The 25448-nt window shown below is 52.4% G+C and overlaps 1 protein-coding gene across 3 annotated transcripts; it reads right to left on the bottom strand.

Annotated features, from left to right (window-relative positions):
- Positions 1-1067: 1067 nt before the first annotated feature.
- Positions 1068-25160, bottom strand: Ephb4 (EPH receptor B4). 3 transcript variants are annotated; one of them, XM_041648244.1, is made up of 17 exons: positions 24617-25158; positions 20898-20968; positions 20471-20758; positions 16882-17278; positions 14409-14564; positions 13525-13857; positions 11602-11726; positions 10781-10946; positions 8726-8828; positions 8332-8396; positions 8116-8229; positions 7042-7289; positions 5535-5750; positions 4559-4708; positions 3368-3561; positions 3028-3183; positions 1068-2058 (listed from the first exon to the last, which is right to left on the bottom strand). In XM_041648244.1, the coding sequence occupies exons 1-17, from the start codon at positions 24666-24668 to the stop codon at positions 1929-1931; spliced, it is 2964 nt and encodes a 987-aa protein (XP_041504178.1). In that variant the 5' UTR covers positions 24669-25158; the 3' UTR covers positions 1068-1928. The 3 variants fall into 3 exon arrangements, with proteins under 3 accessions (XP_041504178.1, XP_041504177.1, XP_041504179.1); XM_041648243.1 differs by having other exon boundaries at positions 11602-11753; XM_041648245.1 differs by lacking the exon at positions 1068-2058 and having other exon boundaries at positions 3024-3183; positions 11602-11753; positions 24617-25160.
- Positions 25161-25448: the final 288 nt, after the last annotated feature.

The raw sequence follows: 25448 nt of genomic DNA on the forward strand, positions 1-25448 counted from the left end.
CCAGGTCAGCGAAGAGACCCTGTCTGTTTGTCTCTATTTCACACAAACAGCCAAGAAACTAGCGAGATGGCTCAGCGGTGGTGAAGAGCCCTTGCTGCTCTTAAAGAGAACCAGAATTAAGTTCCCATGTCTCAACAGCCTGAAACTCCAGCTCCAGGAGATCTGGCATACTCTTTCTGGCCTCTGTGGACACCTACATCCACATGGACATAACCCCCCAACAGAGCTGAATACACACACACACACGTTGGGGGCTTCACAAAGGCTCACAGCATGGGAAATCATAGACAGGAACACTGCCTGGGCTCTGCCTCCCTCCACCGCAGAGAGCAGCTGTGGGAAAGGTTACAGCTCCATTAGGCGAGCCGGGGTTCAGCCTGCCCTCGCAGGTGTCCCAAGGGGAAGGCAGAAGGGGCAGCCAAGAAGACACTACAAGGGGGAGTGTGGAAGCTGCGATGGGGGATGGCTCTCCTCTTCCTGTCTGGGAGGGAGCAGCTCCCCCTCCTCTTCCCAGGAGGCCAGGAAAACCTGCCTGGGCAGCATCCTGAATGGGGGAATTGTCCTGAGAGCTCCCTGGCGTCTGTACACACGTGTGAGGGCCCCCCTTTCAGCCACTCCCCATCTTTCCCTTCCCCCACAGCCCAGGCTCTCCCATGACCACTAAACCATCCGCAGCTGTGGACGGACATCTGGCCCCAGCTGTGGACACCTCGCTGGACCTCTCTCACCTGTGCCGCCCCCCCTCTCCCTTTGCCAGAGCTGGAGAGGATTGTGGGCTATAGGCTGGGGCTTCCCTCATACAGCCCCTGCCAAGGCAAAGGAGACAGAGGAGGGGCAGGAGATGGCAGCCCCACCCCGGAGGTGCCTGAGGCTCTTGGCAGGGGCAGCTGGAGCAGTTAGCACCAGCTGCCAGTGACTCACCTCCCACCAACCCAAACATAACACCCTGGGGCTGGGAACCAACACTCAGCCCCTTCCCTCACCTGACCCTCCAAATCCAGACCCAAGGGGTCCCCTATTCTCAGAGACCTAGCCTATCCCAGCTCCCAGTCACCCTCACTCAGTACTGGGACATATCCCATTTTCTTTTATTTATACAAAAATTTTCTTTTTAAATATAATTTAAGAACCCCCTTCCAAGCACCGCCGTCTGCCTCTGTTGAACAGCCCCCTTTACCACCTCCCTCCCTCCCCTCCACTCTGGACACAGCTTGAGGGTGCTGGGGGGAGGGAAGGGGAATGGAACTGTCTGGGGCTGTGGCATTTCCAAGGCACTGTTCTAGAACATATCAATGGGTCCTTATTCCCAACAGGAGGGTGGAAACAGGTACCCGTCAACACACAAAATCTGGACAAAGGGGGGAAAAAGGAGGAGAAATAACAAAATAAAAACAGTAAAAACCCAGAACCTTCAATATGAAGGCAGATGAGGGGAGGGGCACTCACAAGGGGAAAATGATTGCCTTTGGTGGTGACAGCAGCAAGTTGGGACATCAGAATCCAATGATTACATCACTGGGTCTTGACAGCCCCTTCCTGCCTCCTGGGACATTCTCCACTCCCAAGTTGGCAGGCTGGTCACCCTTTCTCTTTGGTCTGCAGGAACTTGCCCACTGAAGTGGAAGGCACTTGGGGAGTGAGCCCTCTGGGAAGATGGAAGATTAGGGATTTTTTTTTTGCCCAGGCTTGAGGGAAAGACTCACTCTGAGTTTGGGGTTCCCCGCCTGGAGGGCAGATAATTCTTACCATCCCATCTGGCACAGCTCCCCAAATCCTGGGTCTCAAAGATTACCAACTCCCAACCCCCTCAGTTCAAAGTGCAATCCAATGGGAGGCTGTGGTGGGGGGAGAGGGGCATCTCTGAGTTCCCGCGCTCTGCCCCGGAAAGAAGGGGAGGCCATGTCTCTAGCGTGGTGAGGCCTTGGAGGTCAGAACTGCTGGGCTGGTCCTCCTGTGCCACTAGGGGCTCCTGGCTTAGCTTGGGACTTCATATGCTGCACACTGGCCAAGATTTTCTTCTGGTGTCCCGCTAGAGTGACTCCAATGCGGAGAAGGTCCCTGCGGAAAAACAGAAGGCTGGCTGAGTTTAGGGACCGGCCAATCAGGAAGCCCATAGGGTGGTGATGTCAGGAGCTGCTAGGCAGAATTTAGGCACCAAGCCTCCACTTCACAGCTGCCAAAGAGGACAGAAAGAGAAAAGCCTCAGAGAAGTTAGGGGAAAGAGGCTTCAGAAATTGCTTTAGAAGAGTAAGAAATAAGGAAAGGGGCCAACAGAAAAAGAGCTAGGGCATCAAGGGAGGCTTTGCCTCAAGGGAGATGTTAAGGAGAGATGGGGACCTGCCTAGCCAGGCATCTTCTGAAGGTTTTTTTTTTTTAATTTTACATATTATTTTATTTGGTAAATTGAGGACAAGGTATTGATATGTAGGCCATACTAGCCTCAAATGAAAAATCCTGCCTCAGCCTCCCAAGGAGCTGGGAGAACAGTGCTATACCGGTATGCCACCACCTCCTTCCTGCCTACATAAGTCTATGCCTTTCCCCCCACTTTCAAAGCTGGAGTAAGCGAAGGCCTTGGGAGAGAATCAGAGACGCGAGAAAGGAGGCATTCCAAGTACAGACAGGCAAGAGAACAGTTATTTGGGAGTTGATAGAATCATAAAACCATTTAAGATCAAAGCTGGGAAGGGATTTCCAGATCTCAGTCCCGTCTTCTCCTTTTATGGGTGGGAAAAGAGAACCGGAGTTGACACATTAATGTGAGAGCCGGGTTTGGAATGTAGATAGAAGCACAAAGATAGATACAGGCTGGGGATGGGAAGAGAGATGGCCCAGGGCTGAGAAGGCACCACAATGAACACCAGCAGGGCTTTGCTACCTGGGAGAATCCGGGGTCTCAACCTCAGTCATGATTTGTTTGGTGTACAGCCCTGGGCATGGTGCTGGACCACCAATCTAACATTCGGTCCCTGAGGCTGGACTCAGAGTCCCCAGGTACTATCTGAGTGCTGCGCCCTTCCCACTTACTCTGCAGAGATCTGGCTGACCACCTCAAAAGAGCCGAACCCAGCTGCTGCAAAACTTTCCTCGTATCTTCCCATCTTGATGGCTCGAAGCCACTCACCCACAGAGCCAAAGGCAGAGTAGTGAGGCTGCCGTTGGTCCAGGAGTGGATGTGAGGCCCTGGGTGGGGGGGTAATAAAGATGGAGAGAAATGCTAAGTTGGACAGCTACACCAGAGGGCTTTGGGAAGACCAACACAGATTAGTCCAGATGTCATCAAACGGACGGATACCCCCGGCCACTTAGAAAGGCTCTTGGGTGGTGGCAGTCAGAGGTGGAGGGGGCTGTTCTCTGGGATTCTCACCCTCCATTCTCCCTGGCCACAATTTTGAGGCTAGCAGGATTCCGGATCATCTTGTCCAGAGCACTGACCACCTGGGGGAAGCGGGGCCGGGCATTCCGGTCCTTCTGCCAACAGTCCAACATGAGCTGGTGGAGGGAGGTGGGACAGTCTGGGGGAGGGGGCAGCCGGTAGTCCTGTTCAATGGCATTGATCACCTGCGGTGATAAGGAGAAGGACGAGGTGAAGATCTGAGAGAATCGTGTTGGGCTGGGAACCACAGCCACCCAATAACAGAGTGATGAGTCCTAGGTGGGTGGAGGTTGGCCCTGGCTGACAAAGCACCACCCCCCACACCGGTAGCTCCCGGGCTTCAGTCCAGAGTGTAACCTCCCAACCCTGCTCACCATCCATCCCCAAATCTAGCAATGCTACATCCAAGACCCAACTCTGTGTGTGTGTTCACGTGTATGCGTGCACATGGAGGCCAATAAAGAATGTCTTTCTCCACGGCTCTCCAGCTCATTTTATTCTTTATTGCTTTTATCTATTTACTTAGTTGTGGAAGCAGGGTGCATGTGTGTGTGTGTGTGTGTGTGTGTGTATGTATGTGTGCATGCTGCATATAATAACCAGAGGAGAACATCAGCCGTCTTCCTCAATCACACTCCATCTTATATATGGAGGCAGGATCTCTCCTGTGAACCCAGAGCTAATTATCCCCGTCTAGCTTGATCAGGATCTCCTGTGGTCACCTCCCAAATGCTGGGGTCACAGGCAGGCTCCCACACCTACCTGACGTCGATGAGAGTACTGGGGATCTGAGTTCTGATCCTCATGCTTGCATTACAAGCATGTTGCCCGCTGAGCCACCTTCCCTGAGACAATCTGAATCTATGCTGGTGGGCCATTAAGTCCCCCTGATCTGCCTGTCTTCAACACCCTCGTACAATGGGGTCATGGGTGAGCACCTATGAATTTGGCTTTTATGTGGGTGCTAGGGATCTGAACTTGGGTCCTTGTCCCTGCAATGGCAGGCACTGTACTTAACGAGTCATTGTCCCAGTCCCTGCAGCCAGCTCTTGGATATAAATATCACTTCCTCTTCGTGTCACCCCCCCACTATCCCCAACATTGGTGGGGAAGAGTCTGGGAACCCTATCCCCCACTCCTGTATCCCAGGCAAGAATCTCGGTATGATCATAGAACACTCACATCCTGGTTGCTCATGTCCCAGTAGGGCCGTTCCCCAAAAGACATGACCTCCCACATGACTATCCCGTAGCTCCAGGCATCACTGGCAGAGGTGAACTTCCGGAAGGCAATGGCCTCAGGGGCGGTCCACCGGATGGGAATCTTTCCTCCCTGTGAAAAGAGGAGGAAAGGTGAACCCAGGCACCAGCAGGACTCAGGAGTATCTTCCCATGATGGACAGCGTTGCCTGCTTTGACGGAATCTAGAATCTTCGGAGATGAGCCTGTGGCAGTGCCTGAGAGGAATTATCTTAATGGGGTTAAACAAGGTGGGAGGACCCAGCCTAAAAGCAGGTAGTGCCGTTTCCTGGTGTGGGTCCTGGACTGAATCAACAGGACAAAGGGGGCTAAGCACAGGCCTTTCTTTCTTGTTCTGTGTCTTGACTGTGGGTGCAGTGTAACCAGCCACTTCCAGTTCCTGTCTGCCTTGGTTTTGTCACCACACCCGGGCACTACCTTGAACTGAGCTCCAAATAACCCTGTCTAAGGGTATCTTTGTCAGCGTATTTTATTAGAGCCATAGGAAAAGACTAAGACATTTCCCGATTGCTGGCCTCACATCCCGAGATGATTTCTAGAAACAGAGCCTCACGTGGCCCTAGCTCGGCTCCAGGTCCCACCTCCCCAGGCTGGGATGACAGGCACACACCTCCACATCTTTTCTCTTTCTGAGATAGGATCCAGACACCTAGGTAGCCCAGGATGGCCTCCATCACACGACTTTCCTTCCTCAACCTCCTTACTGATGGTCTCATTTCTTTCCAGGCCTCCAATCTCCTATCTCCACACCGGTTTTCTTTCTACACGTCGGAAGCTGATTTCCCTCCTGCCTGCACCTACATTCTCTCCGGGGCCCAACGCTGCTAATACTTGCTGTTTCTCCAACTACCTCCCCTGGGGCTGGAATGCTTAGCTGGGACCCCTGGCCCCAGGCTCACCAGGGAGCTTGTGTAGGTGGGGTCAGAAGAGTTCTCCTCCAAGAATCTGGAGAGGCCAAAGTCGGAGACCTTGCAGACTAGGTTGCTGTTGACCAGGATGTTACGAGCGGCCAGATCTCGGTGGACGTAGCTCATCTCAGCCAGGTACCGCATGCCTGAGGCAATCCCCCTCAGCATACCCACCAGCTGGATGACCGTGAACTGCCCGTCATTCAGCTGAAGAAGAGAAAGGGGGAAAGGCTTGTTTAGGATAAATCACCCACAATTTGCCCTCCTCGCCACTCCATTCACCGCGCCTGTCACTCAAATACCCATCTCAGCCCACCTAGAAGACAGCTCAGTTCTCTCAGGCAGTCCTACTTACTAAATTCTGGATATTCTAACACCCTAACACATTTTCTCATAATACCTTATATTTTGGTTTTTTTTTTTTTTTTTTTTGCATTTTGGAGACAAAGCCTTGCTTTTAGCCCTGGATGAACCGGAAAATTTATGGTAATCCTATATCAATATCCCAAACTCTGAGATTACAGGTATGAACCACTGTGCCTCCTGGTTTTTGTTTTATTTATTTTGGCTGGGGTGTGGCTCAGTGTTAGAGCACCTGCCTAGAATCCCCCAGTGAGGGGCTGGGGTGTGGCTCAGTGTTAGAGCACCTGCCTAGAATCCCCCAGTGAGGGGCTGGGGTGTGTTTCAGTGGTAGAGCCCCTGCCTAGAATCCCCCAGTGAGGGGCTGGGGTGTGGCTCAGTGGTAGAGCATCTGCCTAGAATCCCCCAGTGAGGGGCTGGGGTGTGGCTCAGTGTTAGAGCACCTGCCTAGAATCCCCCAGTGAGGGGCTGGGGTGTGTTTCAGTGGTAGAGCCCCTGCCTAGAATCGCCCAGTGAGGGGCTGGGGTGTGGCTCAGAGGTAGAGCCCCTGCCTAGAATCCCCCAGTGAGGGGCTGGGGTGTGGCTCAGAGGTAGAGCCCCTGCCTAGAATCCCCCAGTGAGGGGCTGGGGTGTGTTTCAGTGGTAGAGCCCCTGCCTAGAATCCCCCAGTGAGGGGCTGGGGTGTGGTTCAGTGGTAGAGCCCCTGCCTAGAATCTCCCAGTGAGGGGCTGGGGTGTGCCTCAGAGGTAGAGCATCTGCCTAGAATCCGTCAATAAGAAGCTGAGTGCATGGCTCAGCAATAGAGAACATGTACAGCATACATGAGACCATGGTCGGAATCTCTAGTTATGCACAAAAAATTTATCAATCAAAGCACTGAATCACTGTTGAAGACCTGGTTTGGTTTTTTTCATGTTTGAAACTATTCACTTTTTTTTGAAGGTAGGGTCTTGCTATATCATTTAGTCTCAGCTGGCCTAGAATTGGCTTTGTATCCCCAGGCTGGCTTAAACTCACAAGCCTCCTGCCTCAGTTTCTTCAGTGCTAGGATTGCAGGCATGAATTCTGCTTTGTCCTGTTTTCCCCTCTCCCCACCAAACAATGCATAGCGGCTGTGAAAGGGGGTAGGGTGGCTCACCCGGAGGAAGGAGTCCAGGGCTCCGTTCTCCATGAATTCAGTGAGGATCATGACTGGCACGCTGTTGGTGACCACACCCTCGAGGCGGATGATGTTGGGGTGCTCAAACTGGCCCATGATGGAGGCCTCGCTCAGGAACTCACGCCTCTGCCGCTCCGTGTAACCACCCTTCAGGGTCTTGATGGCCACGCAGCTCTCCTTCTTCCCTGGTGCCTTCAGCCGACCCCGGCACACCTCGCCAAACTCACCTTCAGCAAGAACACGGAGGGTCAGTTCTCCTCCCATCCTGACCTGACCCGTCTGTTTCATTTCCGTTGCCTAGGCTCTGCCTTTGTGTGTGCGTGTGTCTGCGCATGTGTGTGTGCGTGCTTGGTTGCACAGGTTCCTGTGGGTGTATGCATGCATGTGAATGTGGAGGACAGAGGTTGATAAAGACCATAAGTCAACACCTGATATTTCTTCTACCTCTATCTTTTCTTTCTTTTTAAATTATATTTTATGGCCGTGCGTGTGTGCGTGTGTGCGTGTGTGTGTGTGTGTGTGTGTGTGTGTATAAGTGAATGTGTGAAGGTCAGAGGACAATCTCAGTAATTAGTTCTCTCCTCCTTAGATGTCATACACAGGCCACCACCACCCTTGGCTGCAGTTACCTTTATCCCCTGAGCCATCTTGTCACCCTGGCCAGTCTGGAACTTGCTATGTAGACCAGGCTGGCCTCAAACCCGGTGAGTGGGCTGCCTCTGAGGCCTCCCAAGATCTGAGATTAAAGATGTGTGACACCACACCCAGCAATCCTTCTCAGTTTTTGAGAGAAGGTCTCTCTCTCTCATTGAATCCAGAGCTCATCAGTTTGGCTAGGCTGACTGGCCAATGAGCACTGGCGATCCACCTGTCCATCTGTCCATCCTGTCCCATCCACCCCCCTCTCCCACTCAAGGTGGGATTACAGGCAGATGCCGCTGTCCCTAAGTATTTCATGTGGGCCTGGGGGATCAAACACGGGTTCTCACGTGTGTACGGTAGGCGCTCTACCAACTGAGCCCGCTCCCCAGCGCCCCGACTTGCTCCTCTTACCTGCGCCAATCACCTCTTCAATCTTGACATAGGAGACATCGATCTCTTTGGCAAATTCCCTCACTGCCTCGTTAGGGTCTTCATAAGTAAAGGGATCAATGTAGACCTTTGTACCTAAGGAGCCACACGGGATCCCATTAACTAGGAAGCCAATTCCTCTGGACTGTAATGTCCTGTTAGGTACCAGCTCCTTTCCCCCTGCTGTGGCCCACATACCGTGCCCGATGAGATACTGCCCGTGTTTGTCCGCGTACTCAGCCTCCCTCCCATTGCCCTGTTTCCTATAACCGGGAGAAAAGAAGGAAAGAGCAAAGTGAGCTCTATATCTCTGTATATATTCTCACAGAGAATGAGACTCCAGCTGGCCTGTGGGGAGACTGAAGTAAGGGGGTCGCCTAAAACCATCAGAAAACTGAGACATTTACATTACCATTCAAAACAGTAACAGAATTACAGTTATGAAGTAGCAAAGAAAAGAATGTTATGGTTGGGGGTCACCACATGAGGAACTGTATTAAAGGGTCACAGCATTAGGGAGGCTGAGAACCACCGCTCTAGGGTGTGTGGGTAGGTAACGACCCACAGGGAGTTTATAGGCCAGCGTCTTTACCTGAGACAGAGGACGGCAATGACAACGACCACCAGGACCAGGACCACGCCCACAACGGCAGTTCCTGCAATCAGGGCCAGCTGCTCCCGCCAGCTCTCACTCTCTGCAGGAGAAGAGATCAGGTAAAGCCCAGAGTCCCTGACCCCAGCTTCAAGCAACGGTCTGAGGTCTCCTGGCAGACCCCAGTCCAGGACAACAAGCCGAGTGAGCAGTGAACTCAGACTGCGGACAACGGAGAAAGTGTCCAAGCTTTGTTTTGCCAGAGATGTTGGGGGAATTTTGGTTGGTGTGTGTGTGTGTGTGAGTGTGCGTGTGTTTGTTCATTCATGTGCTGCATATGCATTTGGGGGGCATCACACACGACCTGTATGTGTGTTCTGGGATCCGAACTCAAGTCCTCATGCGTTCACAGCAGGCGCATTACTGACTGAGCCATCTCCCCGGCCAGAGACATGTTGATTTTGTTTTATGTTCTGGTGCCCTCTAAGAAAAAATTCTCAGCCAGGCAGTAGTGGTGCACGCCTTTAATCCCAGCACTCAGGAGGCAGAGGCAGGTGGATCTCTGTGTATACAAGGCCAGCCTGGTCTACAAAATGAGTTTCAGGGCAGCCAAAGCTATAGTAAAACCCTGTCTCAGAAAATAATAAATAAATAAACAATAAGATAATAATAACAATAATAAAAAATCCCATTTGAGTAAGAGTCCAAAGGTGGAAATTAGGCAGAACGGTAGCACACACATGTAACCCCATTCAGGAGGCTGAGGCAGGAGGACAGAGTTCAACACCAGCTTGGGCTATAATAGCTAGTTCTGGGTCAGCCTGGGCAACAGAGCAAAACCCAATCGCAAAATAAAAATAAGGGCTGGGGACATTGCTCAGTGGTAAAGTCTGGTGTAGCATACAAAATGGTCTTGGAGTCCGTCAGCAAGAAGAAAGCTAAGACAAAAGTGATGGTCCACGCCTGTGACCCCATCATTTAAGAGGCTGAGGCAGGGGGATTGCCTGTGCCATACAATGAGACCCTTGTCTCTAGAAGAAAGAAACAAGGGCCTGGAGAGATGGTTCAGCGGCTAAGGAGCACCAGCAGGCTCGTCCAGAGGACCTGGGTTCCTTTCCCAGCGTCCACATGGGGGAGCTCAAATATCTGTAACTCCAGCTCCCAGGGATCCAGCGCCCACTTCTGGCCTTCACATGTACTGCAGATACACAGTGCACAGACATACATGCAGGCCAAGCGTGCTGGTCTACTCCTGTAACCCCCGGCACTTGGAAAGCAGAAGCAACAGAATTGCTAAAACCTTGAGCCCAGCCTTGCGAGTTCTAGAACATTTCCATGGCTACCTAGCAAGACCTTATCTCAAAAAAACACAAAGGGAGATAGGAAGAAATGAGCTGTTTAAAAATGTCTGGCGTGGGCTGGAGAGACGGCTCAGTGGTTAAGAGCATTGCCTGCTCTTCCAAAGGTCCTGAGTTCAATTCCCAGCAACCACATGGTGGCTCACAACCATCTGTAATGGGGTCTGGTGCCCTCTTCTGGCCTGCAGACATACACACAGACAGAATATTGTATACATAATAAATAAAAAAAAAAATGTCTGGCGTTAGTGGGGTGTGGTGGTGCACACCTTGAATCCCAACACTGGGGAAGCAGAGGCAAAGGGATCTATGTGAGTTTGGGGCTAGCCTGGTCTACATAGTGAGCTTCAGAGTGAGATGTCTCATAGGTCAATAAACAAACAAATAAATAAATAAATAACTTGGAAAATCATGGGTCTAACATGCTAAAAGCACAAGCTGCCTTATTTTAGAATTCTATGATAAAGGGTGGATGATTTTTCTCATCTGCTTGGAAGAAAGAACTGGGGCTCAAGAGTCAACCTACTGCTGAGAACAAACAGCCCTGCGGACTTCACAGTCTCTCTGGCCTATGCCATCTTTGCTGACCAGACTTTATCACTGAAGGAAATGACTTTGGGGACACTGAGCTCAGACCTGCCTGGTCGGGGTGGGGGGTGGGGAAGCGGCGAGGGGGCAACCATCCCAGTTAACTTACCATCCAGTTGTGTCTGACTGTGATGCTCTTGGCCGAAGGGGCCATAGCCAGCCTCGGAGCGTGCGCGAACCTGGACCAGGTAGCTGGCTCCCCGCTTCAGCCCCAGGAGCTCAGCTCGGTTTTCTGATGTCTTCAGGAAACGTACACTGCTGGGGCCCTCTGCACCCTATTGAGGAAGCGGAAGGAATGGGTCATGAGATAGTCACCCTTCTCTGCTGATTTTTGTTCCCACTTTCTTCCCTTGTGTGGCATCACTAATCCTTCTAGCAGCTTTACACCACTGAGCCACACCCCAGCCCCTCACTGGGGGATTCTAGGCTGGGGCTCTAACACTGAGCCACACCCCAGCCCCTCACTGGGGGATTCTAGGCAGGGGCTTTACCACTGAGCCATACCTCTGCCCCTCACTGGGGGATTCTAGGCAGGGGCTCTACCACTGAAACACACCCCAGCCCCTCACTGGGCGATTCTAGGCAGGGCCTCTAACACTGAGCCACACCCCAGCCCCTCACTGGGGGATTCTAGGCAGGGGCTCTCCCACTGAGCCATGCCCCTCGACTCCCCCACTGCGGACTCTAGGCACGCATTCTACTGCCGAGCCACTCTGACAACCCTTTGCAGCAGTCCTCTGTGCCTGGCAGTATAATAACTATTTTACAGATGATCATAACTGAGGCCCAGAGACGGCCAGGGACTGGCCGCTCGGTTGTACAGTTAATAAACAGTCAACCTGAAACTGATGTCTCCCGATCAGGTATCCCAGCTGAACCAAGACCCACTACTCACTCACTCCCTCCACCCGGGTCCGAGACTGGTCTCACCTTCTCGTGATACTTGACCTCGTAGTCCAGCACAGCCCCACTGGGTGCTCTGGGGACATCCCAGGACAGGATCAGGCTGCTGGGCGATGACCGAGTCACCCGAATATCAGACACTGCAGGAGGCACTGCAGGAAAAAGAAACCCAGCGTGCCCTACTGCAAAGTCTAGCAATTCCTTTCTCCAGTTCTTCCCCTACCCACGCCCCCCCCTCCCGCCATGGATGCTGGGAGAGGCAGTCAAGGGCCCTGCACATTCTACCTCCACCAGCAAGAACTAGTTTCCTCTTTCAAATTTTACAGGGATTCCTTCGGAGGAGCTGAAGATGGTTCCGTGGTTAAAAGTTCTTCTTACTGCTCTTGCAGAGGACCCAGGTTCAGTTCCCAGCCCCCACATCCAGTAGCTCACAGCAGCCTGCAACTGCAGTGCCAGGGGACCCAACACCCTCTCCTGTCCTCTTTGGACACCTCTTCATATGTGGCTCTCACAAACATAGAAATAAATACATCTTTTAAAAAATTTCCAAGCACAGCAATGTTGGCACATGCCTTTGATCCCAGCACTCAGAAGGCAGAGGCAGGTGGAGCTCTCTGAGTTCAAGGCCAGCCTCATTTACAAAGAGCGTTTCAAAAACAGCCAGGACTGTTACATAGAGAAATCCTGTCTCAAAAAACAAAAACAAACCAAAAGGTAAAAGAACAGTAACTGTGGCGCTGGGAAGCTGGTAAGGCGGGAAGGTGGCCCAATAAGCAAATTGCCTAGTCCAGGAGTTTGGATCCCCAGCACCCGGTTAGATGCTCAACAGGCATCTCAGTTTCCTGTATCTCAGAGCACACAGGCAGAGACACGGGTATACCCCAGCAGGCTGGCTAGCTAGATCAGCCAAATCAGTGGAGACTGATGAAGGAATTCACCCTTATCAGCCTTAGGCCTCCGGTGCATATGTGCACATGTACACACAGACACACACACACACAGATTCCTTTTGATCCCCTCTACCCTCAGCCTTCTGACATCTCTCACTCACCCCATCCCCCCCGAATTCCTGACTCCCTCTCTCTGTGGTCATTTGAATGTGACTGGTCTCCACAGGCTCATTCATTATATTTTAACGTTTGGTACCCAGCTGGCGAAAGTGCTTCTGAAGGATTAGAATGTGTGGCCCTGTTGGAGAAGCCCACTGGGGGTGGGCTTTGAAATTTCAAAAATCCCAAGCCAATTCTGGTTAGTTCAATTCTCTTCCTCTGCCTCGTGCTTATGAGTCAAGATGTGAGCTCTCAGCTGCTTCTCCAGTGCCATGGCTGCCTTGCCGCCATGCTCCATGCCACAATGACCATGGACTCTAACCCTCCGGAGCTATGAGCCACAAATTAAACGCTTTCTTTTAGCCATGGTCTCTCTCCTGTTTATTTGTTTGGTTTTGGTTTTCTAAGACAGGGTTTCACTGTGTAGCCCTGGCTGTCCTAGAACTCACTCTTTTAGGCCAGGCTGTCCTAGGATTCAGAGATCCACCTACCTCTGGAGTGCCAGGATTAAAGGTGTGTACCACCACCATTGCCTGGATCTCTTTATATCAAGATATACTTTCTCTCTCTTTGAGACAGTCTCAAGTAGCTCAGACGGGCCTTGAACCACTGATCTCCGTCTCTCGAGTACTGGGATTATAAGTGTGTCACCCTTCTTTCTGCTCCCCCTTCAGATTTATTAGAACACAGCAGCTGCACGGTTTCATTACGACATTCCCATACGAACACATCACTTAAGGTCGTGATCTTCTGCTGGCGGATCTCTCTGATTAGCTAAGGACAACTTGACCTTCTGATTTCCCTGCTTCCACTTCCTATGCTGGTTTGCGGGCCGAGGCAGATCTGTTTAACCAGGGCCTTTGACATGCTCAACATCTCTCCCATACGTCCCCATTCTTACCCTCACGGTCAGTGGTCACATTGACAGGCTCAAATGGAACTGGTCCGGAGGCCAATGCAGACACGCCATTCAGAGCAGCAACCTCAAAGGTATAGGTGACATCAGGACGCAGCCCTCGGACTACCACTGAGGGCTCGACCAGGTCCCGAGGTCCAGGGTCAAAGGTCAGATCGCCCCCACAGGGCAAGCAGGAGCCCCCAGCACGGCACTCTCGGCAGCGGACAGCGTAAGTGAGGTCTTCTCGGCCTCCGGACTCAAGGGGGGCACTCCATTCCAGGTGCAGGGAGGAACCGTTCAGATGGGGAACCACACTTCTTGGTGCGGAGGGTGGGGCTATGGGAAAAAAAGAGAATCAGGAAGAGGGTAGGAGGGGACCACCCTAAAGGACAGACAGTCTCACCTTGCACTGGGAAGCATGGGGGCTGTGATGGGTTAGGTTTGACAACTCGACACAACCTAAAATCACCTGGGAAAAGTCTCCATGAGGGACTGTCTGCATTGAGTTAGCCTATGGACGTGTCTTGATTAAGTTATGTGCTATGGGAGAATCATTCCCTATGCAGGGGTCCCAGAACTGTGTAAGAGTGGAGGAATCGATCTGAGCAGTCAGTATAAGCAAGCATGGGCACATTCCTATCTCTCTGTCCTCCACTGTGGATATGTGGCTGGCTGTTCCTGCCCTGAGGACCCACACTGATGGACTAAGATCTGGAATTTAGCTGACTGAATAAACTCCCTCCTCTCCTAAAGTGTGTCTTATCTGGGTGTTTGATCACAGGAATGGAAAACTAGACCAGGGACCGTGGGGAGAGCCTGCTCCAGGAGTTCACACACTCTCCCCCAAATGAACCAATGTCCTTCACCCCAGGACAACAGAAACTTACTAGTGCAAGGTGAACTCCGCGGGTCCGACCGGGCCCGATAATAGCCAATCCGGCACAGGCAGACGGTGGAGCCGATGTTATTAGAGTGGCTGTTGGCTGGGCATGGCTGGCACAGTTCCTCTCCTACCTGAGGCTTGAAGGTGCCCTGGCCACAGGCTGAAGGAGAGAGCACATGTGTCTATCAAAAACAACACCCTGAAGACCAGAGAGATGGCTCAGTGGTTAAGAACACTGGCTGCTCTTCCAGGGGACCTGGCTTCAGTTCCCACATGGTGCCTTACAGCCAACATTCCAGGGCATCCAGTGCCCGCTCCGGACCTCCGAAGGCATCAGGCACACACACAGTACACAGACATCCATGCAGGCAAAACATTCATACGCATAAAATGAAGTTTGGAAAATATTTAAAACTTTAAAAAGAATCTCCCAACTCCAAAGCAAAAACCAAGCCTGCACACAGAGCTAAGGAATGAATGAGGGACCCGGGCAGTAAGAGGAAAAGAGGGACCACTCTCCCCAGAACAGGAGTCCTTACCCTCCCCAACCCTAACGTTGGCAGTCTAGTGAAGCCCTCTCGTGATTTTAATTAACGTATAGACAGCATCTTATACATCCCAGCCTGACCTCAGACTCCGTGCATTGCTGAGGGTGACCTTGATTGTCAGTCTCTGCCTCCCACGTGCTGGGATTACAGGCAAGTGTGCATCACCACACATCCAGTTTACTCGGGGGAGGGGACGGAAACCATGGTTCTGTGCCTGCCAGACCAGCACTCTACCAACTTCTCAGCCTTCAGGATAATTTTGAATACATTTGCTGCCCAACACATAGAACTGACAGAGAAAGCAGGAGATCCAAAATCCACGTAAAGCATCAAGAAAGCGCGTGTGAGCGGCACCATATACTTTTCTCCTTCACCAAAATACAAAATAAAGTTGGATGTTTTGTCCCATCCTGTCATTATAGTATTTGGAAGCCAGAGGCAAGGGAAAGACTGCAAGTTCAACGTCAGCCTGGGCTACATAGGAAGACTCAAAAACGAAATCCAGGGGCTAGAAAGATGGCCCAGAGGTTAAAAAGCATTTGTTGCTCTTGCAGAGGACCTGAGCTCAGTTCCCAGCAGTCTGAAACCCCTGCTCCAGGAGTTATCTGATACCTCACCTACGCATAACTATACGTATACACCTAATTTAAAATATAAATCTTTTCAAATTATTAAACGAAATAAAATAAAACAAGGTATAGGCTAGGCGTGGTGATACTCTCAGGAGGTTAAGGCAGGAGAGAATCCACAGAATTGGAAGGCAGCCTTCACTATAAATGAAAACCTTATCTCAGGACAAAAATAAAAACTACAAACAAACAAAACACCAGGAGAAGCAGTGGCTGGCCTTAGGATCTCTGGACCGCTGAAGTCCTGAGCAGAGACAATGTTTCAGCTTGTTGCTGCACCCAGAAGCGACTCTGCAGAGTCCTGTTTTTAGGGTGCCCTGTAAAACCTCAGATCCCAATCCAAAGGCTGGGACGTCGCCAACATTCCGAACGCAATGGCTGGCTAATTTTAGTTGGACATTTGTGAAAATAAAGTCATTTACGGGACTGCGAGCTGGCTCAAGGGGTGAAGGCGCTTGCCACTCATGACGTGTTGAATGCCTGCAAGTTGGCCTCTGACCTCTGACCACACAAGTGCCTTGGCAGCACAAGTCACCCTCCCCAACAAACACACAGAACAGGCAAATCTCTAAACAAAACCAAACAAATGAGTAAGCGACTATGAGAACCTGAGTTTGAATGACCAGCACCTACATTTAAAAAATAATAATAAATACATTACAACAAAACCAAAACCAAGTCACCACCACCATAAATCAACTAAAAGGCCGAGGATACAGAGCTTGCCTAGCATGCGCAATAAATGAGAGGAAACTCCCAACAAATAGAATGGAGATCATAAAGAAGTCCTTTTCAGTCAGCCCACAGAGGTATTCCAGCTGGTCACGATAGTCGGACCTCCCAGGCCCCCTTCCAGACGGTGTCCAGAAAGCAGAGGAGGTGGGCTGAGTGGGCGGGGTTAGCGGCTGGGTCAAGAGGAAGAGCTCCAACCGCGGCTTGAGCTTCTTTCCCAGCTCCAGTAACTGAGTGTCCAGGAAGTAGGGTGTGCTCAGAATGGGGGATCTTAAGGGCTGGATGCGGGTGTCTGCTGCCAAGCCCGAGGATAGGTCTGGTCCCCGGGACCCGCATGGTGGATGAGAGGCACATGGATTCCAGCAAGTTGTCCTCTGACCCCTACAGCCTCCCAACCAACCAATCAACCACCCCATCAATCAACGGGATTATCAAAATTCTAAACACTATTTCCTACCACACTAAGAATAAAACCTGAAGTTTAAAATAAAAAAGCCCTAAAGCTTAAAACGAGACCGAGACAGCCCCACGCGAGACAGGAAAGCTTCGTGGGTGGTCCCATTCTCACCTCGGCATACTTTGTTGCCCTCGGCAGCCTCGTACCCGGCAGCGCAGCTGCAGCCGGTGATGGGCTGCTCAGCCCACTGTCCATCTTCCCGGCAGTAGAGGCTGGGGCTGGGGCTGGCGGTAGGGACAGCATTAGCCACACAGCTACCAGCCACGGGCACCACGAGCTCCCGAGGCACGGTCTCTGGGAAGTAGGTTAAGTTCATGGTCAGCCGGGAGCACTTCTTGTAGAAGAGGTGCAGGGAGAGAAGGGCCATGCAGGCTCCTTGGTCCTGGAAAGCCAGGTAGAAGCCCGCTTTGCTGAGTGGACCCAGGCGAAGTGTCTTGATGTTAACTTTCCCCGTTGCTTCAGCCCCAGGGCGCTTCCGGGTCAGATGCTCAGCAGCCACCGTGTCCACCTGCCAAGAGAAGCCCGGTTCACCACCACTGTCCCGATTCCTGGATCTGGTAGACTATCTTCACAGAGCCCTTCAGTGATCTCAGCTCCTGATCATGAACATTCTTCCTTTCTTCCATGATATGTAATATATACATACATACATTCTCTCTCTCTCTCTCTCTCTCTCTCTCTCTCGTTTTTCGAGACAGGTTTCTCTGTGTATCTCCTGTAGCCCTGGCTGTCTCTGTCCTAGAACTCACTCTGCAGGCCAGGCTGGCCTCAAACTCACAAAGATCCACCTGCCTCTGCCTCCCTGAGTGCTGGGATTAAAGGCGTGCGCCACCATCACCCAGTATACACGGTCTCTTGTAGTCCAGGCTGGTCTCAAACTTGCTGTGTAGCCAAGGACGACCCTGCACTTCTGCTCCTCCTGCTCCACCCGCCAAGCGCCAGAATGACAGGCAGGTGTCACTACTTATTGATGCGATGCTCCAGATGCAGCCCCGGGCTTGTGACTGTCAAGCAAGCACTCTACAAAGTGAGCTACTTCGCAACCCAATACGCACTCGTCAGCTGTCCATCAATCCCCTGGGCTACGCTGCTTCCCACTGTCCTGTCGCAATTAAGCCATCATTCACTTCTCTATGAATATTCATGGTACCTGGCACCATGACCTGAAGAGCCACAGAAGTGGCAGGCAGATGACGGTGGAGCAGAAACCAGGACAAGGACAGACGTCGGCTCTGGACGCAAAGGTCACTCCAGATGCTGACATCCCATGGGAAATCAACAGCTGATGCTGGGCGGAGATTTATAAAATTCGTCTCCCAGGGGTGGATGTAGCTCAGTTGGTAGAGGGCTACCTAGCATGTAGGAGGCACTGGGGTCAATCTCTAACACACACCTGCAATTCCAGTCCTGGGGCGCGTGGGGCAGGAGGACCAGGATTTTCTGGTAACCCTTGGCTGGATAAGAGAATTGGAGGCCAGCCTGAGCTATACATAAGAACTCATCTTAAAAACCAAACAGGGGCTAGAGAGCCAGCTCAGCAGTCGTGGGTACTTGCTGCTCTTGATGAGGACCCAAGTTCGATTCTTAACACCCACACAGTAGATCACAACTATCTGTAATTCTAGTGCCAAGAGATATGATGTCCTCTTCTGGCCTCTGTGGAACCCAGGCGTATGTGCAGGCAAACACTCACATGCATAAAATAAAAATACATAAATCCTTTAAAAAAAATCTTAACAAAACAAACCTGGACATGCTGGTGCATGCCTTATCCCTTCTTCCAAGAGGCAGGAAGACAGAGCTCTGAGTTCAAGGCTAGCATAATCTACAGTGAGAGAGACACTGTATCTCAAAAAACAAAAAAAAAAAAAAAGAAAAAAGAAAGAGAGAGAGAGAAAAGAAAGAAAAGAAAAAGGGAAGAAGAAAAGAAAAAAGAAACAAACAAAAAAGAAGGAAAGGGAAAAAAACAAAAACCATGAAGTTTGGAGAGAGCTCAGAAGTTAAGAGCCGTCATTGCTTTGACAGGGGACCCAATGCCCAATACCCACATGGTGGCTCACAACCATCTTTAACTCCAGTTCCAAGAATCCAATACCCTCTTCTGTCCCCTCAGGCACCAAACACATCCACAATGGTGTGCATAAATACACACAGGCAAAACTTCCACACATACAAAATAAAACTAATAAATCTAATTAAAAAGTATATATATTTATTTTTATTTCATGTGCATTGGTGTTTTGCCTGCATGCACATCTGTGCGAGGGTGTCAGATCTTGGGAGTTACAGACAGTTGTGAGCTGTGATGTGGGTGCTGGGAACTGAGAACCCGGGTCCTCTGGAAGAGCAGCCAGTGCTGTTAACGGCTGGGCCATTTCTCCAGCCTCCTAATAAAAAATTTAAAACCAACAACAACAACAACAACAAGAGGTTGGTAAGACTGTTTGGGAGGTAAAGGGATTTCCACCAAGAAAAATGGTCTGAGCTCCATCCCCAGGACCCGAGAAGGAGAGGTCCAACTCCTGCTAGCTGTCTTCTGACTGCCCTCCGTTCTGGCCTTGTGGCACAGCCAGGCAGGCGCCCAATAAATAAATAAATAAACAAAACCCACATATGTACATACATACATACACACACACACATACATACATGTACAAATTTTGAAACCTGTCGAGTATGGTGCCATCCACCTACAATCCCAACACTTGGGAGGTGGAGGCAGGAGGATCAGGTGTGGGAGGCTTGCCGGGGTTTCTTGTACCCTCAAAGCTTAGGCTTGGCAACCCTGTTCTGGGCTAGCACATCGGAGGGGCTGAATGCGAGGATCACTTTGCGTCCAGCATTTTCAAGGCCAGTAGGGACAGGACAGCAACGCCTCAGCTTTTAGGGAGGCAAGGTGTGGCTGGTGCTGGAAACTGGGATTTACAAGACAAGACTGTACAGATGGCTCGGTGGTGAAGAGCACCTGTTGTTCTTATAGAGGACTTGGGTTCGATTCCCAGGACCTACATGGCAGTTCACAGCCATCAGTAATTGCACTTCCAGGATACACATGATATACAGATATACACTGGAACAAAATACTCATGAACACCAAATAAAATTTTAAAATATTTTTTAAAAAAAGGCATAGTGGCAAACACCTTTAAACCCAGTTTTTCAAAGGCAGAGGCCGGTGGACCTCTCTGAGTCCAAAGCCAGTCTGGTCTGCAGAGTTCCAAGGCAGCCAGAGCTACATAGGGAGACTCTGTCTCTAAAGACAACAAAGAACAGACCAGCTCATTAACAAGTCAGCCAGGAGCCAAGTACAATGGCACACACCTATAACCCCAGCGCTCGGGAGGTGAAGACGAGGGGATCAGGAGCTCAAGGCCAGCCTCAGCTGCCTATCAAATCTGAAGCCAGCCTGGGCTACCTGAGACCTTGTCTCAAAGACAAAATAAGAAGGCAGGGGAGGGGTTTGTGTAGAGGACCTAGGAGGAAGACACCAGCGAGAGGCAGCGGCGCTGATCTGGCGCTGTGGAAGGACCTGATACGGGCAGAGTTGTGAGCAGCGGGTAAGTGTGGCAACGCCCTCCCCACACAGGCAGCGAGGCGGTGTCCCTGTCCTCTTCCCTCCCTAGACTTAAACCTGCTGCTTCTAGCCCCCCAGCGACCCTGCCAAAGGCCCCAGAGAGGCTGTTGAAGCCAACGGGCGTACCTTGATGTAGGGGTTCTCCATCCAGGCTGGCGTGTGGGCCGTGGCGGTATCAGCTTCGCTCTCGTAGTAGAAAACGGTGAATGTCTCCTTGCAGGAGCGACTGGCCCGCGGCAGGGACAGACACTCCATCATTGTGAAGCGCAGCGTGGCATACACGTGGACGGCACCTCGCCTTGGGACCCAGCCAGTGCGCAGCCAGTGTGCCTGGCCCCCTGGCCGCTTCATGTCACACACTTCATAGGTACGGACACTGTGCTGTTCCTCATCCAGGCCGCTCAGCTCCTCCCACTGCAGAGAAAGGGACGGTCAGACAGGGACTCTTAACTAGAGTTGTTGGAGTGGCTACAGGAAGCGAGTATCTCAGGGGGCTTCCTTACAACCTCCTGCCTCAGTTTCCCTCCTGGATCAACAGAGATCCAGCTCTTACCTGGCCCTCCGTCTGAGGGTAAGTCACCCACTTCAGGTCTGCAGTTTCCAGTTTGGTATTCAGCAGGGTCTCTAAGACAGAGAAACAAAGTCAGCCCTTTGGGGAGGTGTGGGAGAGAGGTGGGGCCAGCAGCTTGCTGGAAACAAACAGGAATGGTATGGAGTGGGTTATGTTTCTAGTTCCAAGGTGGGCTACAAGGAGGTGGCAAAATTTATTTCCTCAGGCCAAAGAGATAAAGATGCTAACCACCAAGGCCACCAAGTCTGCAGACCTGAGTTTGATTTTGGGGACCCACAGGGTGGAAGGAAAGAGCCAACTCTCACAAGTTGTCCTCCGACTGCCACACAGGTGCCATGGCACAAGAACACTCTTAACCGGGGTGGTGCTGCACTCGGGAGGCAGAGGCAGGCAGATCTCTGTGAGTTCGAGGCCAACCTGGTCTACAAGAGCTAGTTCCAGGACAGGTTCCAAAGCTGCAGAGAAACCCAATCTCGAAAAATAAAAAAAAAAAATAAAAAAAAGAACAAAAACTCTTTAACTCCTTTCTCTCTCTTCCCCACATAAAGAAAATCACGTGTGTGTGTGTGTGTGTGTGTGTGTCTGATTATGCACACACGCGTGCTGAGGATCCAAAGCAGGTTGTTAAGCCTGGAGGTACCATTCCCAGACGGATCACCATCCCACTGCCCTTAGATTCATGCCTCCTGCTCCCAGCACCAGCTCCACTAGCAGCAATTGGTAGGCACTGGACTGCCTCTAGGGATTCCGAGATCTAGGCTTCCCGGGAGGCTGTGCCCAGCAGGACAAGGGAAACCCGTGCTGGAAGTTAAAAGTCCACCACTCAGGAAGTCTGAAGAAGGTAGCTCTTCAGCTGGACCTCAGCATTTGCCAGAGGGGTTGGGGGCGCGGCTCCTTGTTTAGTGTGCTTCATCCCCAGCAGCACAAAAAGAGAGGCAGTTAACCAGGCCTTTAATCCCAGCAGAGGCAGATGGATCTCTGAGTTCGAGGCCAACCCAGTATACAGAGAAACCCTGTCTCAAAAGACAAAAAGAAAAAACCAAAAAGAAGAAGAAAGAGAGAGGAGAGAGAGAGAAAGGAAGGAAGGAAGGAAGAAAGAAAGAAAGAAAGAAAGCGAAACCACTGGGCATGGCAGCACATTTCTGTAATCCCAGGATTTGGGAGGTGGAAACAGAAAGACCAAGAGTTTGAGACCAGGCTCCACTACGTAGTGAATTTGTAGCTGGTATGAATGACATGAAATCTTGTTTAAAAACAAAAACCAGGACATCCCCGGCCGGGCCTTGTCCCTTGGGGCAAGGGGCTGCTGGCCCAGGCCATGGTTCCCTACAGGCAGGCTTGTCTTGGACTCCTCATTCCCTCTCCTTCGTGCCAAAATTGGCTTGCATCCCAACTCTAGTCCTCTTCCCAGCCCCACCCCCTTTTCACACCAGACACCCCAGTTCTCCTTCAAGGTGGTGCCCTAGCCTGAGGCACAGCACCTCCCCCATTTGCCACCATCTGAGGAGTAAGTTCTGGAAGCCTGGACTCTTGGGTTACCACCCCGGCTCCTGCAGAGGCCTCACCACATCTGGAGCTGGTTAGGAAAAAGAAAGGAGGGGATTTTAGGAGTGTTGGGGGGGGAGTGGGGGTTATGAACACACCTGACAGGGCTCTGGGATCACTTGTGGGGAGGGGACAGGGTGCTGACCCAGTAGGGGATTAGGAAAAGTGCAGAAGCCTCTGGTAATACAAAGAGGGAAGGGAGGGTTGGGGAATTCCCTGAAGCGGTTAGGGCAACCTGGGGGTGTGTGTGTGGGGGGAGCAGAAGTCAGGGAACCACATTTGAGTATGGAGAGTGGGCCCCCAGGGGAGCCAGCTGAACACCTGGGACCAGGTCCCGCCCTCCCCTTTGGGGCTGCAAGAGAAAAGGGGTGACGGGAAGATAGGGTGGAAGATAGGGTGGATGAGGTACGGCCTCAAAGCTCCTGGTGATGTCCATGGGTGCAGGGGCAGGCAGAAACCCGACCAGCTGGAGGCGAAGCCTAGGGGCCCTCAGTGGGTGGCAGGAGCCAGGAGAGCACATTGGGGACAGGATGCCAGGGTTCTGGGAAGGGGGTGGCTAGAGGCCTAACACTCCACCCTCCATTGTTCCAGCCTGGATAGTGTTTTCCTGTCTCCAATTTACACACTGTCTGTGCTACAGGCTTGCTCTTCAGCCTGCTGAGCTGAGCTCAGACTCACTTTCACGATCCCAGACCACTTCACCCCCAGCTCACTACAGCCTCTGGCTTCCCTACCCACCCTCACCTCCAGCCCACCTCGGCTGCTCAACTCCCTTTCCAGGTTCCCCGGGGTGGCCTCTCAGTTTACACACCTGGGAGGGGGGGACGTGGCCTTGGATGATAAACTACTTTAATATTTCTAAAGCTCCGGTCTTTCCATTTGTATAAATGGGGCGGGGAGGGGAGATCTGGCTCAAGCCGGGCCATCAAAAGTGAAAAGGACAGTAAAATCGATGCCCTTGGCACAGCTGGCGGGAGGGCTTGAGAAACACCCAGGTAACACACGTGAGAAGGGGCATTTCCTGTTGGCATCTTTCTTTCCCTCCCGACACACTTCACGGATTTTCTGCCCGTTTGACTTCCTCCTCTCCAGGGGCCCCGAAGCCTTCCCTCACCCCCTCCCCATTCTCTCACTTTGATCAGCCAGAACAGCACTGCCCAGCCTAGAGGGAGCAGGGTTCTCCAAGTGCCTTTGAATCCTTCCCTTCGGCAACTCCCCTCCCCATTCCCGTAGCCCACTCCTCATATACCCCTTTGATTCTAAGCAGCAAGGGAGGTTGTGGGGGAGCCAAATTCATTGAAAGATTAGGGAAGCAGGGAAGGGGGGTTTTACAGGTCCTGGGCAGCCCCTAGGGGGAATGAGAAGTGAGAGGCCCACAGATCTTCAAGAGGCATTTGGAGAGGAATATAGGGAGGAAAAAAAAAAGCCCCAGAAATCTGAGGCCGACTAGGAGGTGGCCAGCTGGGGTGAATTAGGGCAACACAAGCCAGCGTTAGGCAGTTTCTGTGGGCTTGCACAGCTGGAAGAAAGCCACAGGCTTGGGAAAAGTTTAGGACTAAATGGCATTCAAAAGGTTGGAGTACAGGCTGGAGGAAAACAAAAAAAAGGGGGGGGGGCGGACCTGCACGAGGTCAGCCGCCTGGCTAGCCTTTGGCGTTTGAGTGGGGCTGCAGATGGGGACACCGTGACTAGGGTGTGGGGTTGTAGGATCCAGGTGTGAATGCTAGGGATTAGGCGGTGGGGGTTGTTTTATGGCCTAGCTGGGGTCTGCCCAGTCTGCAAGTACCCCTCCAGGAACTTTTCCCCGGAGTTTGGCCAGAGGTGGAGGATGGATAGAAACTTTCGGGATAGTTTTGAATATTAGGGTGGGCAGGAAAAGGAAGGCTGCCAAGGGCCTTTGGCATCAGGACAGAGAGTTTAGAAGACTGGGTATGGGAAGATCCCCGGTCTCAGCTCTCGACTCCATCTCTTTCCCAAACAAAAGAAAAACCCCACTCCCCGCCAGGCCGCCTCTTCCCCCGCCCCCTCCCGTTCTAGCACTATTGGTCCGAAGTGTTTAGGGGTGCCAGAGTTGGAATAGGGAGAGACCAGCTTCTTCACTCCGAGGCACAATTTTGGAAACCCCAAGAATAGGGGGCACCCCCAAGTAATCTCACCTTCTAAAGCGGTGGCGAGGGACGCCCAGCACAGCAGCGCTCTGAGCTTCATGGCGCCGCCTCACTTTGGCTGAATACGATCCGAGTTTGGGGGGCCCTGGCCCCCCCAGGTCTGACCCTCCCTTGGGCGGATGCACCCCGACTCTGCTGCTGGGACTTTCCGTCGGGGGCCTCTCAGCGATGGCCCATGCGGGCGCGCCGGGCACCCGTGCTCAGGTGCGGCCCCCACGTCCCCGCCGCAGCGCGCGCGCGCGGGGAGGCCAGTCTTGAGGGGGGACGTCCTGGCAGTGGCCGTCGCTGGGCGGGCGGAGATCGGGACGTGGCTGAGAGTTAGGGGTCCCTCCGGGGCTTCGGGGGTCCCGCCCTGGCTGACTGGGGTGGGCCGATTGCTCGCGGTCTCTCTCGCTCCCTGGAGTGGTTGGTGGCTCACGCGCCGCGGGGCTGAGTGCGCGGGTCGCGGTAGAGGAGGGTGGAAGCCAAAGTGGGGACAGAGCAGGAGGGAGGGAGACAGGCTGGGCCGGGGCTGGGCTGAGACTGGGCCGGGAGGCGCCTGGCCTAGGAGGGAGGGGCGCACGGGAGGCGGAGACAGTCCCGAGTCAGCGTCGCCCTCCCCATCTCCCTACACCCTGGAGCCCAGGCTTCGACGGGGGGGGGGGGGGGGAGCGGGGGAGCTGATTGGCTCTATGTTGCTGAATAATTCATGAGGGGGGGGCGCGCCCGAACTGAGCCAGTCGGGAAGTTAGGAGAAAGTTTGCAAGAGGGGGAGGGGCGGCATGCGTGTAACTCAAGGACTGTCCAGGGGTCTTGGGTGACCCGTGCGTGCTGCCCGATT

The sequence above is a fragment of the Microtus oregoni genome, unplaced genomic scaffold (genome assembly GCF_018167655.1).
Source record: "Microtus oregoni isolate MIOR12 unplaced genomic scaffold, Mior012 000003F_ref0000135, whole genome shotgun sequence".
In the NCBI taxonomy this organism is placed as follows: Eukaryota; Metazoa; Chordata; class Mammalia; order Rodentia; family Cricetidae; genus Microtus; species Microtus oregoni.